This window comes from Pomacea canaliculata, linkage group LG4, assembly GCF_003073045.1.
Source record: "Pomacea canaliculata isolate SZHN2017 linkage group LG4, ASM307304v1, whole genome shotgun sequence".
Taxonomy (NCBI): domain Eukaryota; kingdom Metazoa; phylum Mollusca; class Gastropoda; order Architaenioglossa; family Ampullariidae; genus Pomacea; species Pomacea canaliculata.
This window is the reverse complement of record NC_037593.1, coordinates 34271139-34298544: the sequence shown is the minus strand read 5'-3', so window position 1 is coordinate 34298544 and position 27406 is coordinate 34271139. Positions and strand designations below refer to the sequence as shown.

Sequence of the window (27406 nt, the reverse complement as noted above, 5' to 3'; positions counted from 1 at the left end):
TGAGTGTTACATAGCTTGTTACATGTAACACTCACAGGGCACAGCAGTCTATCATGTGGTCTGTACACCTAACACCACCCTACTCGATCGGTACCTCGCTGAATACATTTGACATTTGTTTTTGTCCCTCGTCTTTATAAAGTGAAGTCTCGTGGACTTGAACATCAGGAAGTGGTTAGTGTGTCGCTGCAGCAGCTCAGGGGGCTGGGTGTGTGAATTGGTGTTTTACACCGTCTGCAACTTAGACTATGTCACGGCAAGGCAGCCAGCCCTGTAAACAGATGCCATATGCAGAGAAAGAACAGTGTCCCCGAGACGAGAACTGAACCCAGGACAGCCAACCCTCCTTGTATTGGTGACAGGCGCGAACCGTTGTACCACCGGACTCAGGAAATTTCATTACCACATGCTTTCGGTGACTAAACACGCGCCCCAGTATGTCTTGCAGTTCCCCATACGGCCTTATAACCTGCCTTCAGACACCCACACTACCCTATAGCCTGCCTTCAGACACCCACACTACCCAATAGCCTGCCTTCAGACAGTCTCCCACACTACCCTATAGACCAGGGGTGTCAAACTCAATTACCCAGGAGGCCAAATGTCACATCGTACACAAGGTGGCGGGCCGAAGGTTATTATTTAAGTCCGATAAATTTTTATTCAACAGTAGAAAACTAAACGTTTTGTTATTAATTTTGTGTAAACAAAATCATACATTAAAACAAAATTAAAGTAATAACAAACCAAGGATTAGCAGTTTTTCTTCTTAATTTACTTTGTCAGAAGTGGACGTTTTGACATCTTTTCTTGACAACAAGTTTGTTTATGTTTGGAGTAAGTTTCTGTGTTGTGGAGAGTCTCAGGATGGACTGCAAGTGTGCATCAGTAAGGCGACTCCTGTGTGATGTTTGTTGATCTTCATCACAGAGAAAAGTTGCTCACACAAATATGTACTGCCAAACATGCTCAAGATTCGAGCCTAGTCACCCTTTGATCTCGGACCGATTCAGGGAAGTTAACAGGTACTAAAAATCTTCGACCCGCGGCCCGTGTTCAGGACAGGGTGTCGCGTGTCAAAGGTCAGATTTATGGGCCCCGCCTTCACCATCCCTTCTGGTCATCAACAGGAGCAGGGGTAATTTGACCAGTGCACTGTTGGTGGTCTGTACAAACTTCACTAAACTCATCTCATCTCTTGCTGTCCTCGACGGGAACTTTTCTGTTGTTTGCCTTTTACTTGTCGCCGGGCCATTAACAACGATTAACTAAACTTCTTTTGCGGGCCAGGTAATATTTCATGGCGGGCCGGATGTGGCCCGCGGGCCGGGTGTTTGACACCCCTGAGTATAGCCAGCCTTCAGACAGTCTCCCACACTACCCTATAGCCTGCCTTCAGACAGTCTCCCACACTACCCTATAGCCTGCCTTCAGACAGTCTCCCACACTACCCTATAGCCTGCCTTCAGACGAAACACGCACCGTCTGTCAATAATTGTGCATCTGACAACTTCCTTGTTTGTGCTCACACAGGGTGATGTGACGACCGAGTGTCAGATGGCAACGAGGATGCTGGTGAGGAGGGCAGAGCAAGAGCTGACAAGCACTGTGGCTGCAACACCCCCTGACCTTCCCTGACGTGTATTAATACAATTTCGAGCCGTAACTTCCCTCGCCATGACCTTATCACATGCAAACAGACCAAAGCTCTCAAACACTAATCGCTTCCTGATCTTTTAGTGGGAAACAACTCTTGCTCCTTAATCTTCTAGCGGGAAACAACTCTTGCTGTAATTCCCCAGTCTCAATTTACGTGTTGCGTTCAACACTGAGATGGTTAATATAGCGAGGATGTTCGTGGAAAAATGGAGATTACTTCAGTTCATCTTAGCCTCTGACACAGCATTCGACCATCCGCGCGGGGCCGGGGTCATGGAGTACATGTATCAACATCCCTATTGATATGATGCCGGAAGCACTGATTTATATACAGTTAGATAGGCTGGATCCATTTCGCGGAATAATGCACGAATTTAGTGTTTTAATTGTTGGTAACCTTTCCCACCGTTTGTGACAGTAGCGGTTTTTTCTTACAGCGAAATAATATGGTGACGATAACTTCATAAACTGCTTGTTATTATTGTCGGGCTTAACGTGAAGACATGGGTTCAATAATTTGCTTAATTAGAACTTAGAAGTGTTTTCTGAAAGTCAATTTTTTGTCACAACTTGTTTAACACAGCTAGCAATAAGTCATACAGATGACCTCGGGGCTGAAGCGCGGGGCCTCTTCGAGAGAGGGGCCTGGGGCGGCCGCCCCACTTGCCACCCCCAAACGCCGCCGCTGCTTGCAACGATAATTTGATAGATGGACTCCTATGACGAGCTATGACATAAGGAATCAATTTTTCTTACCTATATATGAACAAGAAAAAAAGAAATATAGACAATCCTGACATCGTGAACGTGAACGACTGAATGAATACTTCAAACCGGAAGTTGGATTCAACGTACAAGTATCGACGAATTTTTGCTTACAATACGGGGAGATGTAAAAATTACAATAAAACATGAAAACGACTATGCAAAACAAAATGGCAATGTCTATGCAGCATCGACTCAATCATAAACCGCTACAAGACAACTCGCCACATTGTATATAATCCTAGCATGACGGCGCACCTCCGCTGGTTGCAACCGAGTGTGAGGAAAGTGCACTCGATACTCTATAGCAGGGATGCACAACCTACGGCCCGCGGGCCATATCCGTCCCGCGAAACTTCTGCCCACAGTGCAGGAAATCGGCATGTTAGTAATAAAAGAAGACCTTAAAAAAACGAAAGAAAAAAAAGGAAGAAGAAGTATTTATCCCCACGTAGGGGCGTTTCCCAATCTTTTTTTCGATGGACGAACATTTCGATTCAGTGCTCCGACTTGGTGTCTCTACGATGAGGCCGGACATTCAGAAGTTGGTTTCGGGAAAACAACTTCAAATATCCCACTATAATTACTACATAATTAATGGTAAGTACAACTTGTTTCTAATTAAAAAAAATGGTATCTGCTCTATTTTTTTTTCCTTTTTGTATTTTTGCGGTGAAGTGGCCCGCGACACGGCTGTCCGAAATGGATATGGCCCGCAGGCCAAAAAAGGTTGTGCATCACTGCTCTATAGGGACATCTTTTGTCTGTGATCATGTGTGCCACTGTGGTCAGACTTCCACGGTACTAAAAGTTCGGATACGACCAAAATAAAGTGATTCTTAACCCAGCGGGACCCGAGGCATAGAGTATAAACACGAACTGATATCCCTAAACTGCTGACAGACGATATTTATTTCCAGTTAACTGCTAAAACGAGGCTTTAGACGACATAGCTTCCGGTTTATTCATATTCTTTGTTACGGCTCGCCGAGACTAACAGTGGATCATTTCGCAAGAAGCCAAGAGTGAGTCTCGGCATACAGACATCAGTCCATACATACACGTCCATGGTTGTAGGCCGAGTCTTGGCTAGCCACGTTAATTAACCGTGATTAGTTCACAATAATAATAACAACTACTTTTAAGAATATTTTTAACGTGAGAAACTTTGACTTTGCGATACTTATATAAAATGATTTGAAATTATTGCCAATTTTTAAGATAACAGCTGCTTATGACAAGCTGTAAGTTTCAGTAAACTAAGTAATGTAGGCGCATGTACCTGCAGGGCGTGGTGAGACTATATAGGTGCTCCAGTCGTGACACGCTTGACTACCAACTGGGGAAGTGTAAACTGCTCCATGTTCGTTTTATATTTTTTAAATGAGTAGATTTAAAGACATGTGATTCACCTACTGCGGTATCATCAAAACTTTCCACCTTTTTATGGTGGTTGGGAATCGTATAGCAAGCAGTTGACTATGTGTAGTATATGATGGCAGGTAGGTGATGTTCATTCTTAGAGTCAAATTGAAGTTTTATTTTAAAGTTAGTTCATTTAATATTCTACTGACATCATTTATTGTAAGCCAAGATACAGTATCAGTTTTTATAAAAATGGTAAAGGGATCCAAGAACAGTTAAATAGACTGCCAAGAATTAAATATATTTTCGGTTATTGTAAGTTCAAGTTATTGACGATTGTTGGAGTTTATGTAGATCATTTATTTACTAGCACTATTGCTGGGTGTAAAAATGAAATAATACTTGTCTTTGTGTCTTGAAAAAAAAAAGTTGCCTCCTTGATCACTTAAACTCGACAAAAGTCTATCACTATACTTAGTTCCATATATGTTCAACTCATATCTCGATCCCACTTTATGTAACATAAATTTAATGACAGATTTTTACTGTTGATGCATATACCCATTTCTAAAAAAGGCTTATTTAGCAGACAGTTTAGCTTCTAATGAGGCAAATATTCCAATATATAGCATAGAATATTAATTTTACAGTAATAGTCATTGTTTAGCACTCATGCTGGATTGAAATGTTTAAATAATATATAAATGTATAAATTACTTATACTTAAAGATATTTACTTAGGTTCCATGATGATAAAGCTTCCCTACCTAAGCAGTCTGCTGATCTTGGGGATGGTGTTGATGGTCCTGCAGCAGTCCCAACATCCGAGACAGGAAAATCAGTTGATGTCAGATTCAGGAATGTTGACAGAGGTCTACTCAGGCCAGCTTGACTTCGGTAAATATAGACCTGTCCACTACTCAGGCTGAGTGCATTGAATGGAAAAAGCAGATTTGGCTCAAATGGTTAGATATGATTGATAGCCCTTGTCACAACTAGTGTGTCACAAAAATGGGAGTGAAGAAGTGTAGCACAGTCTCATTAGATAATGTTATTAATGATAGTCAACAGCAGTCTTACTAGACACCGTCATTAATGACATGCAGCAGCACAGTCTTACAGAACAGAGATTTTCCTTCGCTTAAAAACAAGAAAACATGCAACAAATTTAATTTAATGTAACCAAACATATATATATATATGAACTATTATACTGTGAGTGTAATTCAGTTTCTCTGTTATACCTGTTATTGAATTTTAGTGTCCAAAAACAGAGACTAGTGTTTTTTTTTCAGTTTTCAAAGACAGCATTTTGATATGTTTGTGTGAAGGTAGTGTTTTGATGTATTCTTGCGAAAGTAGTGTTTTAACATTTGTTTTTGAAGGTAGTGTTTTCATATGTGTTTATGAAGGTAGTGTTTCAACATATGTTTGTTTCTTTGTCAAGACCTCGTCAAGTTGGTAAATGAAGTGCACCCAGAGGCACAGGTTGGTCTTCCTGACAATCGTACACACAGAACTCTTGAGAGGAGTGGAGATGAAGAAATTGCAGATCATCCAGATGAAGAGAAAGTTCTAACATCTGATAGAGAAATAGAGATCTTTGCAGACATTCTGGAGGCAAAAGTTACACGTAAGTTCTCTGTTGTGTTCTTCTGCATGTAATAGTCATTTGTTATACTGCATTTTTTATTGAATTTGTAAAATAAATTATAAGAATATACTTGCTCATGATTGTGTGTGTGTGTCTCTGTGTGTGTGTTGATGTATATGTCTACAGAAGGGGATATAACAGCAGGAGTTGTAGGTAACAGAACATGTTCACTTCTTGCCTCCATGGGCAATGTCCGTGAGTAATTTTTTTTTATAGGACCCATGGTAAAATATTAATAATATCAATTTCTGTGGCTTCCTGCAGCTTTATCTTGGGCTTATTTGCCCAGTTTCTAATCCCTGTTCAGTCATCTTTGGATTTTTTTTGTCATTCCTGTTCCTCTATGTTAATATATTTTAGCAGTTTATTGGAGTTTATTTGCTGTTTACTATTGTATTGCTATGTGTTGTATGAAATTTAGTCTTGTACAGTTGTGGACATGCGATTTTTATGTTGAGGTGTTACCAACATCAATTGTTGTCCATGGAGCATAATATAGATATATTGTTTAAGAAGATAAAATTGTAAGTTTTTAAAAGCAATAAGCTGTCTTCTAGAAAGCTCTTATTATATAGATCTTTCTATAAAATTTATCTAATAAAACAAACCTATGATTGTGTCTCACACAATACACTGTTTCTGTTTTAGGGGGCACTTGTGTGGATACTTCCTGCCCTAGAAATTTCAGTGCATCTACTAAAGTCCGCATCCGTGAACTGATGTCTCCTCCATTTCAGTTAACCTCTAAGCAGCATCGTGCAATAGCTGCCATTGCAGATGGTGTGCCAGAGAGGAAATTCTTGTTTGTGACTGCTGCATCCTCCAATCATTACAAGGAGTTCCAAGCTTTGGTGTATAACTTGAAGAATTTTGTTTTCAATCACCTCCATCCCTCTTCCTACGCTTTCATCTACTTTGACATTGGCTTGAGTACCGGACAGAGAAGCAGGGTGAGGAGTTGTGTGAGCAGTTCTAGGGATAAGGGGTTGGAGGGGAGGTAGTATCTGCATGTATACAAGTATCCTGTAGAGAAAGCTTTGCATGTCATGGGTGACCAGTGATATTGTCAAGTAATATATCTTACTCTTTGAATATTTTCAGCTTAATTTATTCTTTGTGCTAGCTGCATTTGGCATGGAGTATATATAAATCTAACACTGGTCATTTATACTGAACAGCTTTATTTATCTGCCAGGGCAAATACAGTTTAATGTGAAGCTGTTTCAAGAAATGAAAACTAGTCTGAATCTTAGTAAGACTTAAGGTGGTAGTGGAAATAAAAGTGAATATAGTGTTTGCAGACCTGGTAAGCTTGCTAAGACCATCTTCCCAGCATTATTAATGGCTTGGGTCACATGGAGGATTATGTGACATGTTTCACATGGAGGATTATGTGACATGTGACCTGATGCCTTAGGTCACACCAGGAAATGTGACTTATGTCTCTGATGCTTTGGGTTACCCCAGAGGGGAGAGTGTGCGTGACTTTTGTTGTTGATGGGTATCTTTGTCCTGACAAGGACTGTGTTTGTCATGTAATAAGATGCAAGATCTTGTTTCAGACGTTAATGTACCTGATACATTCTGTGCAGATTCTTGTATCATATTTTAGGAAATGTTCTGCTTAGAAAATGATTTGCATTTAACTATGGTTTAGTTACTGAGATATAATTTTGAAAAAATGCTTCATCATTAGATTTGTACGTTTGGAGATGTGACCCATTTCTTGGTTTGATGACAAATACATTTGTATGCATTTGTTTTTCTGCTTTAAATCTTATGTCAATAATATTTAATATCTTATGCTTCAGGTTGTTAAAAATTGTAACTGCACTGTCAAAAGCATTTCCTTCGAAGCGTTCCCTAGACATGTGCGTATCCCCAACTGTTACGCGTGGAAAACATTGATTATCAAAGTGAGTTGAAGAAGTGTTAATAACATTGTGCAGAGATGATATTATGTGCACACATGAGAATGGTAAATGTAATCGTAGTGTCTGCATATATGCGTGTATTTCATGAGAATTATCAGTGTGAGATTTGGAGAAAAATAAATGTGCCATGTGCTAATAGTAAAACAGGATAAATTTATAGCAGAACAAGATAAAAATTCCATATGCATATGTGAAAGTGATATTTCTTAAAGGCAGTGTGTGGATACATATTGAAAGCTCCAACAAGTGCTGCTTTTTATCTTCAGTGTAAAAGTTTAGTCTTCCTTTCATCATTTCTGTTATATGTTTATATAGCAGTATAGTAGAATAAGTTACAAATATTCTTCCATGTCCTCAGCAGACACTTGTAAAAGCAATTTTATAAAATGATGGTCATCAGGCCTTACTGAAGAAGTCTGAGGTGCTCATCTACATGGACACATCTATCCGCTTCAAGGCAACGGACATGGACAAGTTTGTTGTTCCTGTCCAGAAGTGGGGAATGCAGTTCATGTTCAACCCTGACTCCATACCTAACCATACTCTTGAGTCTATGTTCACCTTCTATGGTGACTTGCCTTGTATGTACGCACAGTTTCCTGAACTCTTGGCTGGCTTCAGTGTTTTCCACAATGAAACATTTATTGACAAGGCAAGTAATAATAAAAAATAACAGTAATATTAGTCAGCATTCAAACTTCTTCAACTATTTTGTATTTGTATATTTTATTATATATTTGTATATTTTATAAATCTGCTGTAGAGAATGTGCTGTCCTTATTTATATTAGTATCAGTGAAGGATAAGAGCAGCTTACATCGTGTTGTATCCACCTGCTTTAAGTTTATTGTGACCTCCCACACTTACCTGTGTAACAGGCAGATATTTTTAAGTTTGTGCAATGCTACATGATGATAGTCATATCCTATCAGGAGTACCATCAGCTTATGTTGGACCACTGATTCTGTGTTTTCATGCAGGACACAGAATAAGGCTGCCCTTTGTTGTTTAGGACATGTATCTTTTGAATGTTTTCTTGTATGAATCTTTTTGTTTCAACCATTGCTTTCTTATAGAGCTTCTGCTAATTGCCCTGAGGGGTAAAAACATTATATCTTATCAATAATGATAATAATTTTTAAAGAGCAACTGCAGAGACCAATAGTCTCTAATTTTACTAAGTGTATGATGAAGTAATATGATTGCTTTTTCCACTAAAATCACTTAAGACATGACGGTATAAAAAAGAGTGTAAAAAAAACAGCTATGCTCAAAAGTAAATAAGGATCAGCAGACTGGGGGATAACAATCTGGTGCAGTCAGAAAAAAAACCCACTCTAAGACAGTTAAACACAGCATTCAGGCTATAGAACCAACAAAAAACAAAATTGATTCAAATATGCAGGCAAAGACAAAAGGCACAAAGAGGAGCCGTCTTCTAGTCAAGTGTTGGGAGGGAAAAAGTCACATAGCTGTCAGGAGGACAATTGCATCTTGTATATGTGTGTTTGTACATATGCATGTGCATATTGTCAGTGCATGCCAATCATGTTCATGTTTTAAATAACGTGCATGTTAATGTGTCCTTTTTTTGTCGTCATGGTATCTATACCCTAAAAGCAAAAGATTTCACACCAATCTTTGTTGTCATCCTCTGCTGTTAAGCATGTTACATATTGTAATTACATATGTGTTTATCCCACATATTTCTTAAGGGGTCACTTTAATACATGTATACTGCTGTCATAATAGCTTGAATTCACTGCTGTTAGAGGAAGATAACTGGCTTTTTATTTATTTATTTTTTGTATGTGCAGGTTGTCTTAGATCCATGGGTGGCCTGCGCTCTGAATAAATCCTGCATGTGTCCCGTGGATGGAAACTCTGTGCGTAATTGTCCTCACAAAGAGAGGAAGGTGGGGCAGTGTCACAGGTTTGATCTCTCCAGCATCACACTGATTCTGGGAAAACTGTATGGAGACAAACTTGGTCAGCTAGTCTTCAAGCCACGAAGTGGGCCAGGCATACGTCGGCATGAAGAAATGGATTTCTTTAAAGACTAAATTTTGCTTGCTAAAATATAGTCTTAATATTTCTTTTTTTTTTTTATCTGGGAGCTGACTTTTATTAACTGAGAATGTGGAATAGCTCAAATGTCAATAATGCAGGGTTAAAAAAGGAAGTTGAGAATGCATGATGCAAAAGCTAAGTTGTTGAGAATGAGTGTATATAATGGGTAGGCATATATATATGCCATCAATAAGCGTATCTAGAAACTTAGGGATATATATATGGCAGCATCAATGTTTATTCTCCTCCTGGAATAGTTTCTTCATTATTTGTTTAAATAAATTATGCAGATTGTGATTTAAATGTTTTGATGGTTGTTTAATTAAGAGGACTTTACATGACTATAAGAAACATGTATTGAGATATATTTATAAATAAGCTCATTTTTCATAGACTCTTAAATATTATTTAATAAAACTATGCAGCAAGACAAAAATGTAGCTGCTAAGTACAAAGTCACAGAGAAAAACATTTTGTTGTTAATCTTGATTCATTCAAATTAAGGGAAGGAGGTTTTAATCTATTGGTGAAGTTGTGTGATTTATCTGTGTATGTGTACATTGGAAGGGTCAGGTTTATATGTGGGCCTGTAGTCACCTGGTGTCTGCTGTTTATCTTCCTTTTGCTGCAGTGCATATGAGATCATGGGAGAGAACTCTTAAATGCTTGCATACTCTATGTAATTTCTGTTACAGCCTGTGTGACTGCAATACACTTTTCGAACAAAGAAGAAAAGAAAAAAAAAAAAAACAAGCTAAAATCGCATTACATCCTTTCTCTTGCAGTGCTTGAGAAATGAGACAAAGGCTGATGATGATGATGGAGGTGGTGGTGGTGGTGGTGGTGGTGGTGCACCTAATACCACCTGCCAGATAATATTACCAGACCATGATGACCACGGTCATTTGGGAAAGGTTTCAAAAGTTGGCCTTTTGAAAGGTACTGTGCGACGGCCATGAGCTGGTAGATGAGTATAGCACTGAGCGCGGGAATGGCAGGTGGTATTAGGTGCGCGGTGGTGGTGGTGGTGTATGTCTGGTTCATATCTACAGAACACACATATCAAGAATCAATTCGTTTACAGGGTGTCATCAACAAAATGTGTCAGCTGCCAGAATTTATCATTGTTAGGGACCATGTTGCCAACCCATGCAGTTCCTAAGTACAAATGTTTGAGGAAGGAAAGGGGTCAGGCAGGAAGCAGCTCAAGAAAGTTTATTAAAGAAGTGGACTGGTATTACTAAAGGAGAGAATGTTTTTAAATGAGTTTAATGCTTACTGTTTGAAGGCTGTACCTTTTACATGTATTCTTGAAGGCCCGCTGCTCACAGATTTAGAACATCACTCATTTGTGATTCAGGGTTGCTATTTCTTCTGCCTCCCTACCACCCCTTTGTATTTGAAATATCTTGGGATAAGATGTAGTTGACCTGTTTATGGACCGAGCCATCTGGAGGATGCAAAGTTGCCATCCTTGAACCCTTTTGTGGATGGAGGGGGTTGGCTATAGTGGCAAGGGGAGGTTGTAGTTCTGTGCTAACTCTAGAGGCTTTAGTCATTGTCACTGGTTTCTCCTACACCAAGTTTGCTGCAGGTATGCACAAATATTGTAGTGGAAAATTTCCTTTTGGTCCAGAGTGTTTAATATGAAAAATCACTAAGACCTGAAACTGTGACAGACTAAAAAGAATTCAACAAAATCGGGAGGGGTTCCCCCATATTCACATCACCCTTCACAGCAGACATTCCTACCATTAAATAAATTATTAAAGCAACACAAGGTTGAGTGGTGAGGTTGGTTGTAGGATGTCGATCGCTGTCAGATCAAGTGTTCTCCGTTTAATGCAGTCAATATCTTCTTCAGTTCTTGATTAGTGGGCTCGACCACGTTTTTCAGTAAAGTAGGCTGACAGCCAAAGGTGCAAATAAAGAATTCTTACAGCTGATATATATATAAAAAGAACCCCGGCACATCTTTAATGTCTGGTCTTGGAATACTTGAAAAATATGGTAGCTTTCCCCATTTTCTTTCACACCTCCCACCCTTGTGTGCATGTGTCCTTTTTTGTGTAGGCAGCTTTTGTGTGCGTGTGCGTGTGCTGCACATTATGTATATGTATGACAGACATTTTGTCAAGCCGGTTGGATCAAAACATATAGTTCGATCGAGCTTGCTGGTGACAGGGAAATGCAGTGCTCCTTATCTCCTATTATCTAGAAATATGTGCATGATCATGATCGTACATTTCCCAGTCCGGTATCATCTATACGTGTATGCATGGCTACGATTTCCCAGTATGATCACGGACGTGTTAATACAAGTTCGTGGTATGATAGTGTTCATACGGTCACGAGAGATTATGCACCTATGCACCTATTATCACCTATGGCTTCTCGACTATCCCCACATCTCTCCCCCAAAAGTCAGACCCATTCTCTCTGCGAGACGTTAAAAGTTTGGCCTTTGAAAACAGAAATAGTTCGGTCCCCTAGATTCTGACCAGACTTTGATGAGTTTTTGTGAAGCGCCTAACGAATAACATGAACACACTGTACATAAAAGACTAGTAAGGGTCACCAGTCGTTTTGACAGTTGTGCACGAGATCGCCTGACTTATCTCCCCTGTTAGCTCTCCTGTCGCACAAGAACATTAAAGTTCGTCGTTCGTGGACGGCTGCCGAGATGTCGAGGGACGCCAACGCCGACAAGAAAAAGAAGCGAATTTTGAAACCTGACTCGGTGATAGAAACCAAAAAAACTAAAATACAAGATGGTGCATCTTCGAAGGTTTGTTTTTACGCCTTAACTAACTGTTATGAGAAACATTGCACTTGATCTTGCTAATTAGTAGGAGCGCGGTAAGGGGTAAAGCAACCTCTTAAATATATATGCTAACCGTGTCATAATCTATTATGTAACAGTACAGTTTATTAGTATTATAAATGGCAAAAAATAATACATTTAGATCTATTTATTATTATTTTTGTAGTATGAGTCTTTTCTGACGTTAGTGACGGGACATATAATGATCTATTGCGATACACAGTTCATTCAGGGCATATGTTTTTCACTAAAACTTTTGCAGAAGGAGTTTGTAATAAAAAGAAAACAAAGGTTTTTATAGGAACTAGCCACAATCAGTTTGCAATGCAGTGGGAATAAGTATTGTCATCAATCATGTCACATTTACTTAGTCTTTTATCTCTCTCAACACACAAGAGCTACAGAAGTACAGATGTGCATATTTTAGGCGAGGTCTAATTAATGCAGTGAACAGAAGCGTCACCCATTCCCAAAAGTTTTATGATATGGCCTCTAAATCAGCACTTTGTTCACATTTTTAACTTGGACTTCAATTATTTTTGTGGGGCAGGGGAAGGTTTTGAAGTTGTTAATGGGAGTTTTTTGTGAAAATGACTTTTTGTAAAACACAGTAAGCCTACTTTTGGCTGGAGTATCAAGCTATAAAAGTTCACTTATCAGTAGCAATATACTTATTATCATTGTAACCTTTTAATCTAAATTAAATAGATTGGAAAATCTTTACTAGTAATGACTACACATACTTTAAAGAACATCTTTGCATGCGGCAGCAGTAAGATTGCCTACGTGTTAACGTGTACATTACACAATCATAGCCCAGTTGGCTTTACCACCTCTCCTGTAAAATTTCGACAATGGTTTTTGAACTTAGCAGTTTTATGTTAAGGAGAGATTGTGTTTCTTATTCATATATTTTTATTAGCCATTTTTGCTGCTCATCTCTGCTAGCTCATCTTGTTTTTCACTCTAATGGTGACTGATTTAGGATACTAAAATATTATTATTCATAATAAATTTTGGTATTTGACTTAAGTTAGCTTTTGTTTTGCTGAGAAGTAAAGATTGAAAATTATTTTTTTATTTACTTTTTTCCTCCTGATAGTCATCAACCCTGTGTGCAATACAAATGCCACAAAAGTTCTATATACTTCCAGAAAGTGGCAATCAAATATTTTGACCATATTGTTTGTTGGAAGTATAGAATTTTTATAGAATATTAGTCCCATTGTTCATAAAAGATTTTAGTTTTTGAAAGTGTGTCTTTGGGCCACAGGACCATGAGAGCCTGCTGTTTCATGCTGAGGAGGAAGAGGCAGAGGCGAGAGATGCAGAGCAAGATGTACAACTGTTTAAATCAGCCTGCAGTTCCATTCGTGACAACATGAAGTTTATCCAAGGCATGAAGAAGCAAAAAGCAGTAAGTGTTGCAGCTGAAAAAAAGTATTTCTTTTTTCAGTTAATTCAGATTCTTTTGTGTGTGTGTGTGTGCTGAGATTTTTGCATTATGTAGATTTAAAAGTAGCATTAAACTGACCCAGTTTTCCAGGGTGAAGCTTTCTCCATAAACTCTTAGTAATGATAATGAGCAAAATATTTTTTATGTAGATAATAAACCTATTGAATACGTACGTTATAAGTGGTCATTATTATTTTTATTATTATTATTATATCAAATGTTTTGGTAGGGTGCTGAAGATTTGGAGGCAAAGAAAATAGATGTGTCACTGCAGTTTGTGATGTTGAAAAAACTGAACCGTCTTGCCCATTTCCGATGCCGAAGAGCTAGAGAAGCAACTAATGAGGTAAAAGTTTTTCACATGATGAGGTCCAACTGAAGGAAAAAAAGGCAATACCTTGCTCTGTTAACTGTCAGCTTAAGACTAGATATGCATCATTTTGTTAAAGTGTGTGTTCTATCTTATCCTTTGAGATCTTTTAATGAGAAGGCAGGAGATGATGCTATTGGTATTTTAAGAAATGCTAACCTGTTAGCTATTCTTGTTGGATAGATAACTGTCAATTTTTGTCAGGAATTTTAGACTTGCTGCAGTTAATGAGTTGCTAGAGCTTCCAGCTTGATAGCTTTGTTAAGATAGTCTTATGATTATGTGACACCATTTCAGATTCCCCCCCTCCCCACATTTTACATACAGATAAGAAATAATATTTTGGACTTATTTATATTGACCAAACTCTCTCCATACACACTAATGTCGGCTCAGTTTGATGTGCAACCTCTTTGAAACTTTAGAGAATTTCCTGTATTTATTCTTATTTGTCTGCCGTGCAACCTCTCCAAAACCTCTGTAGGGATATCCTGGCTGGATATTGCACTTAGTCAAAGAACTCCACTATCTTCCAGTACATTATTAATATCATGCTGTTTAAGATTGCTGTCCTTGCCTGCTGTCGTTTCTTCTTTGTACTGTGCCAGATGACATGACTATATGGAGTTATCCCATCTAACTACCTAAATTCCAGCTATCCACAACTGTTTCACTCTAAAGATAAAGAGAATTTAAAAGGCCAAGGCATTTACTTTTCCACCACTGTTCATCTACCTGCACCCATCTGTCCTCAGCTAATGAGTAGCAAACTTCACAAGGTAAATTGCAGAGCAGGACAAGCAGTCAGTCCAGCGAACATTTTAGATAGCAGGAGACTTCACCACACTTCACAGACCATGCACAGCTTATCCATGAGACCGCAGAAACAAGGTAGCTGACACACATCTTAACTGCATAAAGCCTGGTGAAAAACTGGTGTGAGAAAGCTCACAGACTGGCAAGAGCAGAGAGGGGGCAGTGTTGAGTTGGTCAAATTTGTGTTTTCCCTGTTTATTGGTCAGATCTGACCAGTCAGGAGGGGACAGCTGAATTGTGGAGATTTTGGAAAGTGATCCTATAGATTCGTTGCTCTGAGTATTGGGAATTTGCCGCCTACTGCACTGAGAAATCACCTACCTGTGCTTTTTGGTAGTTTCATATCTTGACCAAACATGTATTTCTTTCTTCTGGCTTGTCCTTAAATCACCCTCCACTTGCTAGTTTTATGCAACATATGTATGTGTTCTCTCTGTGGTTGTTAGTATGTGTGTTAATGCATGTGTTTGTGTGTGTGTTGAGGGGGGGATTGTATATATGCATATCACTTTCTATGTATTTGTTCTCTCTCTCTTGCTATATGTGTGTATGTGAGATTGTATGGATTTCACTTTCTATGTGTGTTCTCTACAGTTGTGTGTGTGTGCTGGTAGGGGTTGTATGTGTCTCTGTGTTTTCTCTCTATGGTTATATGTGTTGAGGTTAAGGATTTTATGTCGCTTGCTGGGTATGTGTTCTTGCTGTACAGTTATGTGTGTTTATGGGATTGTATGTATAAATGTGTGCAGGTCACTTTCTGTATACACAATACACACAGGGTGGAGAAAACCAGAGTACCCAGAGAAAACCACAAACAGTTGGCCCTGTAAACAGGTGTCATATCCAGAGAGGAGTAAACTGGAGCTGAGATATAAACCCATTACACCTAATTCTCACTGTGGTGGTGACAAACACTTTAGCCACTGCGCCACCCAATCCCTCTGTTAGAATGTTTTGATCTTCATTCAGACTGATTGCTGACTTTTAGCCTAATCTATTGCTGGGTATGAGAGGACCTGTGTAATGTGGTTGAACTGCTGTGTAGAAGAGATCCTGTATGTGATTTAACTGCAGTCAGGTGTAATCAATCTGGATAATTTAATGTACTTCTAGGCTAAACAACAGATTGAGAAGTATCACCTTCAGCTGCAGAACTTGCTGTATGAGACGATGCACTTACAGAAGGAAATCACAAAGTGTCTAGAGTTCAAGTATGTTACGTTTTTCTCTCATAGATACTAAGGTTGGGCTGTTGCAAGTATGTATTATCATTTATAAACTGAAGTTTTTGTGACGTTTCTTGTAACAAAGGATTAATGTGATGACACCTTAATGCTTACTAGTTCATTTCTAAAAAGTATTTGCATGTGCTTTGTATCTAAAACGTCAATAGATTTGAAAGGATGAATGAACACTGGCATGCACTATGTATAAAAAAGGATATTAAATTAATCAATTTCATTTATGTAAACAGATATATTAATACTTTCCAAAAAGCTCTTTTTGCATTTCTGAAAGACCTGCTTTCCTGTGAATGATGTTTTTTTTGTAAGTTGTGCTTTCTGTGGCTAGTGGTATCTTATGGATACATTTTACAATCAATTGACTACTGTTTCAGATCTAAAGATGAAGAAGTGGAACTTGTGACTGTTGATGAGTTCTACCGTGATGCACCTGAACGCATTTCACGGCCGGTGAGATGGACTCTTGTACTATTTCTGCTAACAAAACAGTGCTAATCAGTCTCGCTGTTGCATATCTGACATACAGTATCTAATCAAATGTTAGTTGTCCGGCAGAAATGGATTTTATAGATTAACATGCTACCTTTAAGAGATGCTGTCTGACTTAGTTTTTAGATAATTTAATCACTTGTCCTGTGTACAGGCTTCAGTATGTGAATAATCTGGATTAACTTTCAAAGCTGAGAATAGTCTTTATAGAGCTTTTGCAGAAAGGGTCACAGTGGTCACTTGTTAAGAGGTGGCCATGAAAGAAGTGACAGCTGCAAGGAATATCTGTGTTGAGGGGTAAAGGGTAGAGGTCAAGTAAGGTCTGTAAAGGAGAGGTGATAAGCAGCACATGATTGTGCAGAGCAGAGCATCCTTGGGAGCTTTGTTGAAGAACTTTAAATTTAAAATATTTTTTGTTTCAGAAGATCACCAAGGAAGACCCTCATCAGCTGACACTGGCACGCCTGGAATGGGAGCTTGAGCAGAGAAAGGAGTAAGTGGTAACAGTTATGTGCCTTCTTTAGCATTAAAAGTGATTTCCTAATTTTCCTAACAGATATTTGTTTGAGAAGTAATATCTTTTGTTTGTGTCCCTTTTTGGATCAGAATGGTGTAACCTTCTGACAGTTTTTGAGACCAGCATCCATTTTTATTATGTTTGCGTGTTTTTCTTTTTAGTAAAGCACTTTGAGCCCATATTTAATGGTTATGTAGTTTTAAAATAAAAATCTTTTAATCCGTTTTTTAATATTAAAGCTAATATTTATGTCTGCATATGAGCTGCATTTGTATTTACACCTTACAGACTTGCTGGCAAGCTGCAGGAGGCTCAGTTGTGCAAAGAGAAGATAAGCCAAGAAATCCGCAGCAAGGAAGACTATCTTGACACTCTTCAGCCTAAGCTTATTTCCATCTTGGAGGTCTGTGTGGTTGTTAATTCTCTCCCTTCATATGTGTGAAATTTTTTTTTATGCAGCATCAAAACATACATTTTTCAACAAAACACCCTGGAATCTGTTTTATTATATGTCAAAGTATGCAAATGCGGTGTTATCTTGAATTTGACCACAACACCCCAAAACCGTTATTTTCCTGAGGTGCCCCTGACCTTAAGTCTGTGGGAATAACATACACACGACTAGCTAAATGAATCAGGCATCACCTAGATATTATCAGAATGGCCAAGAATATCATCCTATTTATCTACTGTTTGATATAATTACAGACAGTAATGCTTGGCCAGCTATGCATTTTTGTTACAAAATTGATTTTCTTAGATGAATAATTAACAGAACGAAGCATGAAGACAAAACATAAAATAAAATTTAGTGTTGAGATCAAAGATGCTAAAGAGGAATGTAAACTTACAGGTAGTGATGGTGCGAACAAGAATCACCTCTCTAGGACGGTACAAAGTGTGCGATAAAGAGCAAATTATTAGTAACTGTTGATAGATAAAGTTTATGTGGAATACAGGCCACAAAGCCAGTACAGAATTACCTCAAGATGCCATATGATGAAGTACGGGAACAGCACCAGACGGCTCGACACTTGCCTCTGCCTCTATATGTCCTCTACATGCAGGGAAGTGCATACCAGCAGGCATGTGGTGAGCAGATAGATAATGGCATCATACCCATAGGATTCATCTCCATACTTGTTGTGGGGGACAATTTTTTTAATAGACTGAAAAAGCACCTTAAAGGCTGAAGTCCTGGTGGGCGTTTTTTAAAATGGTACTAGGGAAGGTAGGAGTACACGCAGTGCCGACAGCCAGGGGTCACTTGCGCCTCAGTTACTACATCGACAGGTGGGCAGGCTAGAGGTACACAAACACCGCCGACTGCCCTGGCAATAAAACGTCTATCTCAGCCGACTAGTACTTGCTGTAGAGTAGCTGCCACGGAAGTGCGGAGTGTGATAAGAAAATGGTATAGTAGAAAGGACATCGAATTCATGAGATGGACACGACTGTCTTTTTCCAGATTCAACGTAAGAAACAAAGCATACATAACTGGAAAATAAAATAATAATACTACAGTGTGAACACTAGCATACATGCACGTCGCACTCAAAACTTGGGTGGAATGCACACATAGACCGTACATGTAAACACGGACTACCTTCTGAATATTGATATCCCCGCTTATGAGGAAAGAAAGATAAAAGATATAGAGAAAGACAAAAGAGCAATAAAAATAAAGTTTGAAAATTCAGTTGTTTTTATGTTTGTGTCATTTGCGCTGTTCATTCTTCTCTCCTTTATATATTCTAGTTTTGTTTGTTGGTGGAGAATACATTGAGTCCTAACCCTGACAGTATGTTCAGTAGGAAACCGTTTCACTTCAGCTTTCTAAAAGCCAACAGCAAGCACATGGCTGTATTGCATTGTATTGCTAGGTTAGTACCTGTGACGGTATGTTCAGATAGAAGTCTTTTCACCTCAGCGCTCAGACCCTACAGCAAGTACTGGTCCGGTGAGGAAGACGTTTTATTGCCAGGCTAGTCGGAACTGCCTATGATGTCCACCCCGCCTTTTGTCCGGGTAGTAAGTGGAGACGATTTGCCGCTAGCAGTCTGCACCGCGTGTTCTCCTACCTTCCCTTGCTCAGGCGATACCATTCCATTTTGCCCTGACAGGAGACTTCGGCCTTTAAAGATGATGTTTGTGTATAAATCATAAAAGACCTATGACTTAAGACTCCGCATTCTGCCTTAAGATATTCTTGCTACAGACAGCAACATTTTAGCAGTGAAGACAAAATGCTAGTATGCTCTCAAACGCTGTGGATTATAGGAGGGGAAAAGTGGGATCCTGAAAACAGATTGGCTGAAAACAAAAATATAAACTATAACATAGCATGGGGAATATTTCACTATCACCTCTTGAAAGAATGACAATTCATCAAGAATGACAGTAGGAATGACATTTTGTTCAACAGATAAATACCTGAGGGTTAATGTGGAGGGGGATGTCAATGCTGCCAAATCTCTGTCCCTAGAGATACCTGAACCAGGTAAGTAGTTTATTTTTTGTAAAACATCTTTTTTGCTAGTAACTTTAAGGCAAGGTTGACGCAACACGCCCTTTTTTCCTTGTTTTTTTTATAGGTAAACATAAATCTAGGCAAATGTAGGGACGCTGATCTAAATATGTATATTTAAAAGAAGGAACTGGTAATTGATTTTAGGTGAAAGAATGTTCCATGTCTGCCTTTTACCATCAGTCTATCAAACAGGTCATCTCCTTTGAGTTTCTTGGAACAAGGGTTAGTGATGTCAGGAGAATACTGAAAATATATGGAAAAATCTAGAGAATAAGTAGAAGTGTTATATGAAGCTGCAGAAAGATGATCGTCACTTCAGTTTATGCACTGCAACTGAAGGTTGCTGCCAAAGCGAGTGAAGCACAGCAGAGTGGAATCCACAGATAGATCCAAACAGTTTGCACGTCAGAATAACAGTATGTACCATCCAGCTCCAAAACAAAATAGGGGAGAAAATGCAGCAGAAGCACATGTAATCATGAAGGTCCAACACTTTTATCCAAATCGAAACACGACCACAACACAGAAACAAAATCATCAAGAGCCAATCCCCTCGGCCTTTTAGGCAAAGGGACAGAACTCTCAGTAGGCTTCACATTCTCATATGATTCAGCACCAAGCAAGGCTCATCAACTGACAACAACTTCTTGTCACACCTTCAATATTTTAACGACAAGTATAGCATATTTATGACTTGTAAACCTTTGTGTCATGTGTACTGTGAGCCTGTATGTATACTGAGCTCACCTGTGTACTATTAGACGATATAGTGAGCCTTTGTGTATTCTAAACTCCTGTGTACTGTGAGCCTGCCTGTGTACCATGAACCTGTTTGTGAGCCTGTGTCTATTCTGAACTTTCCTGTATACTGTGAGCCTGTCTGTGCAGATGATGACAGTGACAGTGACCAGGATGACCAAGATCAGGAGAAAAGAAACTCTGTGAGTTGCCATGAACTAATTGCAGTGGCTGAAGATAGTTTTATTTTGTTGATTTTTGTTCTTCAGTCCACCTTTTTCCCAATGTGACCAGTTATGCAGAGACAAAACAGATGTATAATTTAACCATAACTCAAACTCAGAACAGATTGTTTTAGTGCCTTTTTTATTATTAATTCTTAACAGAAACGTAGGCGTAAAACAGTAGAGGCTCGTTTGTGTGACAAGAAACAGAAAGTCATTTGCAAGCACCCACTGTCTGTTACCATGGAAATCTCTGGCAAAGGTAAATCATGCTCTTGTGCTTGTGTGTGAGAGACAGAATGAGTGCTGTGTGGTCTCGCAGTTTTTGATGTTAGCTAGTATTTGTGTTTGCTGACAGTATAGTATCTACTGACTATAAGGCTCATTGTTTATGTCACACACAATTATGGTTTATGGTTTGCAGCTCGTAAATCTTTTCTATAAATAAATTGTCATGTCAATCTGGTATATCTTTTATGTGACTGGCATTGCTAATTTGCTAGTATATTATAGCTTAACCTTATGTGGATTCTTATGTAGACTTTAAATAAAAGTGGGTGAGAACAAAGGGTCTGTTCTGTAAACCTAATTTGTGGATCTTGATGATATGACATACTGTTGTGTTACATTTGTGTCAAGCTTTAGGTGTATTGTACACTATAAGCTTTGTATACATATATATTTACATGTCACTGAGATCTTCTCTAGGGAAGAAATGCCTTTTATAAGGAATGATTTTTATTATTATTAGTGTTTATTGTTTATCTTTTTCTTCTGCAGAGGGCAGCACTTTACATCTGACATTGAGCTACCTCCCAGCACTCAACATCATTACAGTTGGGGTCAACGTCCTTCCCAGCAAAGATGTTGTGACAAGCTGTATCACTGGAGGGTCAGGCATTTGTACTTAAAACCAGTTTATGTTTTTATTTTTAGCTTTTCTCATGACTTTGTTTAATGTGTCATAAATAATAACTGAAGTCTAAAAGTCGAATATTTGTAGGGGTTTGAAAGTTAGTGGCCAGTTACTTCAGATATATGTGCAGGCTTTTGAGGATTAGTGTTATCTCAAACACACATGCAGGCTTATGAATATCATTGTCAGAACTAGTATCAGACAAGAGCTATGGTACAAGCCAAAAATAGAATTATGTGCAAGAGAGCGAATGGATGTGTCACCTGGTGATATATTAGTATAAACCTAGCATTGTGTGTGATACATAGTACTGTCTTGAAGTGTAAAAATGGTGGCAGACCATCCAAATTCCAGAAATACCACAGCAATCTCATCTCCCTTAGTCCATCCCCTCATATCTCCCTTAATCCATCACCCATGCCTCCCTTAGTCAATTCCCTTACTTCCCCCTAGTCCACAACTTCACACCACCCCTAGTCCACCCTCTACATCCTTTTCTTCTCCCTGTCCCATATTTCTCAGTTTCCCACCCTCAAGTGCTAGATCATTGTCTTGTAGAAGCTTTTCTCTCTCTCAAACTCAACAACAGTATCTGTTAAACGTCTGCGAGATATTGCAGGTCAGGGTCACTTTGAAGGATGTGTGGTTTTTGTAGAAGTTCAAGATACACTCATAATGGTTGTTTCTTTTTCTGAATAAGCACATTTTATGTTTGCTTACAGAGACCTTTTGTCACCACAATCAATACTTGATGAACTTTACCCTGGAGACCATGGGGAGACAACTCCTAACCCTGCCAGCCAGTATGAGCTGGGGCGCTATGGGTGAGTATGCTCACTGAATGGAGATCTGGTTACAAAAAGTATGTTAGAACCCTAACTCTGGTTACATTAAGTATGATAGACCCTGACTCTGGCAGATGTTTTTAGTGAGCAACACAGAGACAACAGAATAAGAGGGATCATCCATCTTTTCTAATCATCAGTTTTAATAATTTAATTTTTTGGAGTAGTGTTGAGAGAAGTCATTAGTTATAATAATTGTATTTGTGGAGCCCATTTTTCCATATGGAGGTGAGCGCAGTGCACTGTGCATGAAACTATAAACAATTGATCGTATAATGAAGAATTGCAAGCAGCAGCAAATGGAGGACAGTACACTGTGGGAGTCTTAGACAACAAAGTACATAGACAAAGGTCAATTAGAAGTGAGTAGAGGAGTCAGTAGGATTATGAAAAGTATTTCTTAAAAAGATGAGTTCTGTGCTAGAACTTGAAAAACCTCAAACATAGACACAGTTCAGAGTTAAAGGGGTGAGAATTACAAACCATTGGGCTAGAGAAGGATTAAGCTTGATAATGGTAGCTTTACAGAAACCTTCTAGAGGAGATAATGCAAAATAATAATTTAGATTTTATCCATGTAATAATGTGCCTTTAACATTATTGTCATGTGGTTAGAGCTATAGCATCCAAAGTTGAAGGCATGTAGTTTGATAATTGTTTGATGCAGCCAAATTCCCCAGCTGTGATATGGGTACTTTGAGGGTTGGGGAGTAAGGCAGCAAAGGAGATAAGATGGACACTCTCCACTCACATGAAGCTAGCCATGAATCAAAAGTGTGGTTTCTAACACTTCCTCTTGATCATAAAGTCACAGGATTTCCTTTACCTTTTTTTTTTTTTTTTTTTTAAACCATATCGTGGTTGACTTTCTTTCAGCATGGGAGACTTTAGTCAGTATGTGGCACAGCTGGGGCGACCCTATATATGGGCACAATGGCTTGGTGGGCTGCAGTTTTTGGAGAGCTGTGAACTTGAGGGAGCATGCTGTAGTGCCCAGGTCCGTCCAAACACATCTGTCAGTGCCACCTACATGCAGCAGACCATCAAGCGGCTGCGTCAGCGACTGAAGTCACGACTTGGCCTGCTGCAGCAACTGGCCTCCCTAGGTGAAAATACCAGATATTTTACTTTATGATAGGGAGACAAAGAAAGTGTGGAGGAGAAGATCTGCGATGTTTATTTCAAGGGAGAGAAACAAAGAAAACTTGTATGCACACACGGCAAACAGAAACTAGAAATAATGTACAAGCATCATAATAGAGAATCTCTTTGGTGTGTACACATACCACATACGCAGACATGGGGGTCAAGCAGATCTTCAGGCATGAGAGTCCATCTTTATGTTGTTAAATTCTCATGTAGGCAGTCGTTTGAATAATTAAAAAAAACAAAACAAAACAAAACCGACTGATTTTTATAAGTATTACAATAGGTTGATTTGTTGAATTATGCAGTGAGACAAATGACACAGCAGGAACACAGTGGTCCATGTGCTGAAAGATATAGTATGACATAATGCAAAGTTTTTTGTTTGTTTTTGGTCTGGACACAGAACGGGGCATTGTGTCAATCTCCGGACCTGTGCTGAAAACGTTCCCCGTCAAGGTCACTTCACAGCTCATGTCGTGGAAGAGAGTAACTCACAGTGATTTTGCTGTTCTTCCTCATGCAAAGGCCATCCTGGATGCTGGGTTTGCCAATAAAAATGACCTGTACTTTCTTGCCATCTTGGAGAGAGGATCAGGTATGAACAGTACCCGAAGTTTTAATGGACAGATTACTCAAAACTTAATATCTTTGTCTCCTTTGTTACTGGACAGTCCACATTAATGCTATATAACCTTTTCTCAATTTTTAAAGTCAGTTAAGACAAATACGATTATCATAGTCAGGGCTTCTGCTAAGGCTAAATTCTTTGGGGTCCCAGGGACCCCTTCTTCAGATTTTTAAGGGGTCCCTGTTCTTCGCCCTAATTTGAAGGGGACCCCATTGACGAAAACTGAAGGGGTCCTCCGAACTTTTAATGCGTACTGTACGCAATTTTTTGCGTAAGCAGAAGCCCTGATTGTTGTTGAGTTTGAGAGGGAAGTGTACTTCTACGTGGGAAACCGAGGAATGTTGGGAGAAAGAAAAGGAGGAGGAGGGGGATGGATGAGGGCAGGTGTGGGAGGAGGGTTGTTGCTCTCTGATGCCAAATGTGTTGATTACCATTGTTGGTGCCCTCTTTCAGCTGTTTGTTTTCAGGTCCAGGAGGTTATTTTGTGACCAGCGTATTTGAGAACATTACTCTTACGAATTTATGAACTGTAATTTATGGGTAGATTTTTGGTTTGAATTTTTACCTGTTTTAGTTGGAGAGAGTTTAAAGCAATAATTTTTAAACCATACTGCTTTTTCATTTTGTCTCAAATTACAGAAATGGATAAAATTCAAAAAGACCTCAACAAAAGAGTAGTATGGTTTAAAAATAATGTGCATCTTACCCGAGTTGGCTGTAATGCATTTTCTGTCATTGAAGTGCTAAGACAATGCAGTTTGACAAAGTCTGAAGTCTAACCTAACCTGTGTTAAACTAAGATGTTTTGTCACAAATAGTCAACAAGTGAAATACAGTCCTGTCACAAAAAATGAGCAATAGAGCCAAGAGACCAATTATTTGTGACAGGTGAATGTTATAGGAAAACTATTTCATGCTGTGAATTTTTGTGACAGGTGAATTGTATTTCACTTATTGAGTATTTGTATTGTAGTTGTTGAATGTTTGTGACTATATTTTACTTGATAAATGTTACATGACTGTATTTCACTTGGTAGATGTGAAGTGAACTGTATTTCACTTGTTGCTCATGCTCATTTTTTTGTAGCACTGGGAAAATAAAGATGTTAAGTTACCAATATGGAAGAAAATAAAAGTGCAGACATTTGACTGTTTAAGACTTAACAAGTGGAAATTGTTTCTTTGTTTGATTCAAAAGCCAGATTATCAGCTCATGTAGTGGTCAGTGTTGACTATCCTGAGGTAGCGCCTGTGTTTGTTACCAGTGTGGCATGGCAAACACAGAGAACAGCAATAAATGACATCCACATCAAGGTAAAGCCCCTCACAGAGTTACATTTTCCAACTTTTCTTCATCAGCCTGTCTGTCATTTCTGTGAAAACACCCGAGAAAAAGCAAGCTTGAGTGAATATAAGAGAATACTGCTGATACTTATAGCAATGCAGCTTAATAAAGAGAGGTGCATGCATGCAGCGGTGAATGTTGCTGTGCAAAACAATGTACATCTCCAGCACATTTACCTGAGACGTGCAACACTGTGTCAAAAGCTGCCTGTCATGAAATATCAGTGGTATTAGCAGCTTGTATTTATGGCATGTTAGTGTATCAGCAGCATCATGCCAGTTTGACTGACATGTCACCATCAGTCAGTAGAGCGGTCCGGTGGCGCAACAGTTAGCGCTGTTAGCGCCTGTCACCAACACAGTGAAGGTTGGCTGCCCTGAGTTCATTTCTCGTCTCGGGCACGCTGATCTTTCTCTGCACGTGGCATCTGTTTACAGGGCTGGCTGTTTGCCGTAATATAGCCTTAGCTGCTGACACGGCGTAAAACACCAATTCCCCCCCCCCCCATGTCACCATCAGTAAGACTGTGTGACTGGCTGTTAGAATGTTTGTGTCATTGTCTCATCACTGTGGGCCATTGTGACACATCACAATAGCAGTCTGCCACATTGTCAACAGCAATGTTTGTGTTGGTCTTGCACTGCTGTAACAATGGCATCATGCCTATGTTCCAGATACATTACTGTCAGTAACATCACCCAGTAGTGTCAACAGCTGTCATAATAATAGTGTATCAGTAATATTGTGTGACAATATACCATTGTGGTACATTGTCATTGTCACATCACTCTGTTAGTAGCTTTGTGCTACTGTGCTAGCATTTGTGTGTCATAGTGATGCATCATACTCATGTGTTTTGCAGGAGATGGAGGAGGAGGTAAACGTCCACTACGCTGAGCTCACTGTGGACAAGTCTCAGGAACAGCTCTTATCCTGTCAGTTGCAGCGCTTGCTGGTTTGCTTTGATGTTTATTTGGAGACAGAAGTTGTGGATGTGTCAGCACCCGTGGAGATTCCAAAAGAAAAGGTCATCCCTCGTGTGTGCAGGTAAACAAATTGGTTCTAAAAAATTGATATAACTCATTCCTTGAAATCTGAGGTTATGAAAAAGTGATGTTGTGAAGCTGACATGTCATTTATTAAGTTTCTCATGTTTTTGAAATTTCAGGTTATGAGATAGGGTTTTTTAATGAGCTAACCAGAATCATTGCTCTAACATATGATGAGCTAATGGAATCATTTTCTAATATAAACATATAAATAATTTTTTTACAAATAGAAACTGACATCCTGTGCAATATTTTCAGAGGACCTGGGCGAAACAAACCCTACAGATACGTGCCTGAGCTGGCAATCTTCACCCAGAGATAATAATTCTACATCAGCCATCTCTAACTACCATCTGGGCCACCACAGAGAAAAGTTTCATCAGACATCTCATTGAGCTATTATTATGGTGACCATGGACCATGAGCATTGCCAGATATTTGTCATCACTATGATCATCACAGACATACATTGTTTTCCTAAAACCAAGATAACCTTTAGTTAGTCCATTTGGACAGATCACAAAGACCGATTCAGTGATTGTCTGAATTTTGCAATTTACATCATTCACTATATGTGTGCAAAAAAAAAAAAAGAAAATAATAATAACTGGGAAAAATGATTGCGCCACTGTGTCGGAGGGGTTAGGGTAGGATGAGTGGTGCACTGATCTAAACATTCACCTTGTGACCTACTTATGTCAGATTTCTTTATATTTATGTCATTTGAATGTTGGTTTACAGTTTACAAAATTTACTGTCTGTATAAAGCAAAATAAATATGGCAGATCTCGAAGATGCCTAAAATTTTGTCTGTGTGTG

General features: G+C 39.0%; 2 protein-coding genes across 3 annotated transcripts; both read left to right on the top strand.

Moving 5' to 3' along the window:
• Nucleotides 1-3094: 3094 nt before the first annotated feature.
• Nucleotides 3095-10692, top strand: LOC112561297. Its single transcript, XM_025233696.1, has 8 exons — nucleotides 3095-3926; nucleotides 4531-4686; nucleotides 5237-5422; nucleotides 5570-5638; nucleotides 6092-6393; nucleotides 7255-7359; nucleotides 7778-8029; nucleotides 9195-10692. The coding sequence occupies exons 1-8, from the start codon at nucleotides 3917-3919 to the stop codon at nucleotides 9438-9440; spliced, it is 1326 nt and encodes a 441-aa protein (XP_025089481.1). The 5' UTR covers nucleotides 3095-3916; the 3' UTR covers nucleotides 9441-10692.
• Nucleotides 10693-12078: 1386 nt separating this feature from the next.
• LOC112561296 (THO complex subunit 5 homolog B-like) lies at nucleotides 12079-27391 on the top strand. 2 transcript variants are annotated; one of them, XM_025233695.1, is made up of 18 exons: nucleotides 12079-12235; nucleotides 13545-13688; nucleotides 13957-14073; nucleotides 16027-16124; nucleotides 16532-16607; nucleotides 17072-17139; nucleotides 17452-17566; nucleotides 18123-18255; nucleotides 19589-19663; nucleotides 20582-20634; nucleotides 20818-20917; nucleotides 21436-21547; nucleotides 22294-22395; nucleotides 23293-23522; nucleotides 23969-24160; nucleotides 25392-25507; nucleotides 26401-26585; nucleotides 26846-27391. In XM_025233695.1, the coding sequence occupies exons 1-18, from the start codon at nucleotides 12131-12133 to the stop codon at nucleotides 26907-26909; spliced, it is 2085 nt and encodes a 694-aa protein (XP_025089480.1). In that variant the 5' UTR covers nucleotides 12079-12130; the 3' UTR covers nucleotides 26910-27391. The 2 variants fall into 2 exon arrangements, with proteins under 2 accessions (XP_025089480.1, XP_025089479.1); XM_025233694.1 differs by having other exon boundaries at nucleotides 17069-17139.
• Nucleotides 27392-27406: the final 15 nt, after the last annotated feature.

Excerpts from the sequence above, each read along its gene's own strand:
- LOC112561297 (XM_025233696.1), top strand. Across the intron at positions 7,360-7,777 it reads GGAAAACATTGATTATCAAA|GCCTTACTGAAGAAGTCTGA; the intron begins GTGAGTTGAAGA and ends GATGGTCATCAG. Across the intron at positions 8,030-9,194 it reads ATGAAACATTTATTGACAAG|GTTGTCTTAGATCCATGGGT; the intron begins GCAAGTAATAAT and ends TTGTATGTGCAG.
- LOC112561296 (XM_025233694.1), top strand. The coding sequence starts at position 12,131 with ATGTCGAGGGACGCCAACGCCGACAAGAAAAAGAAGCGAATTTTGAAA. Across the intron at positions 19,664-20,581 it reads CCTAGAGATACCTGAACCAG|ATGATGACAGTGACAGTGAC; the intron begins GTAAGTAGTTTA and ends CTGTCTGTGCAG. Across the intron at positions 25,508-26,400 it reads TAAATGACATCCACATCAAG|GAGATGGAGGAGGAGGTAAA; the intron begins GTAAAGCCCCTC and ends TGTGTTTTGCAG.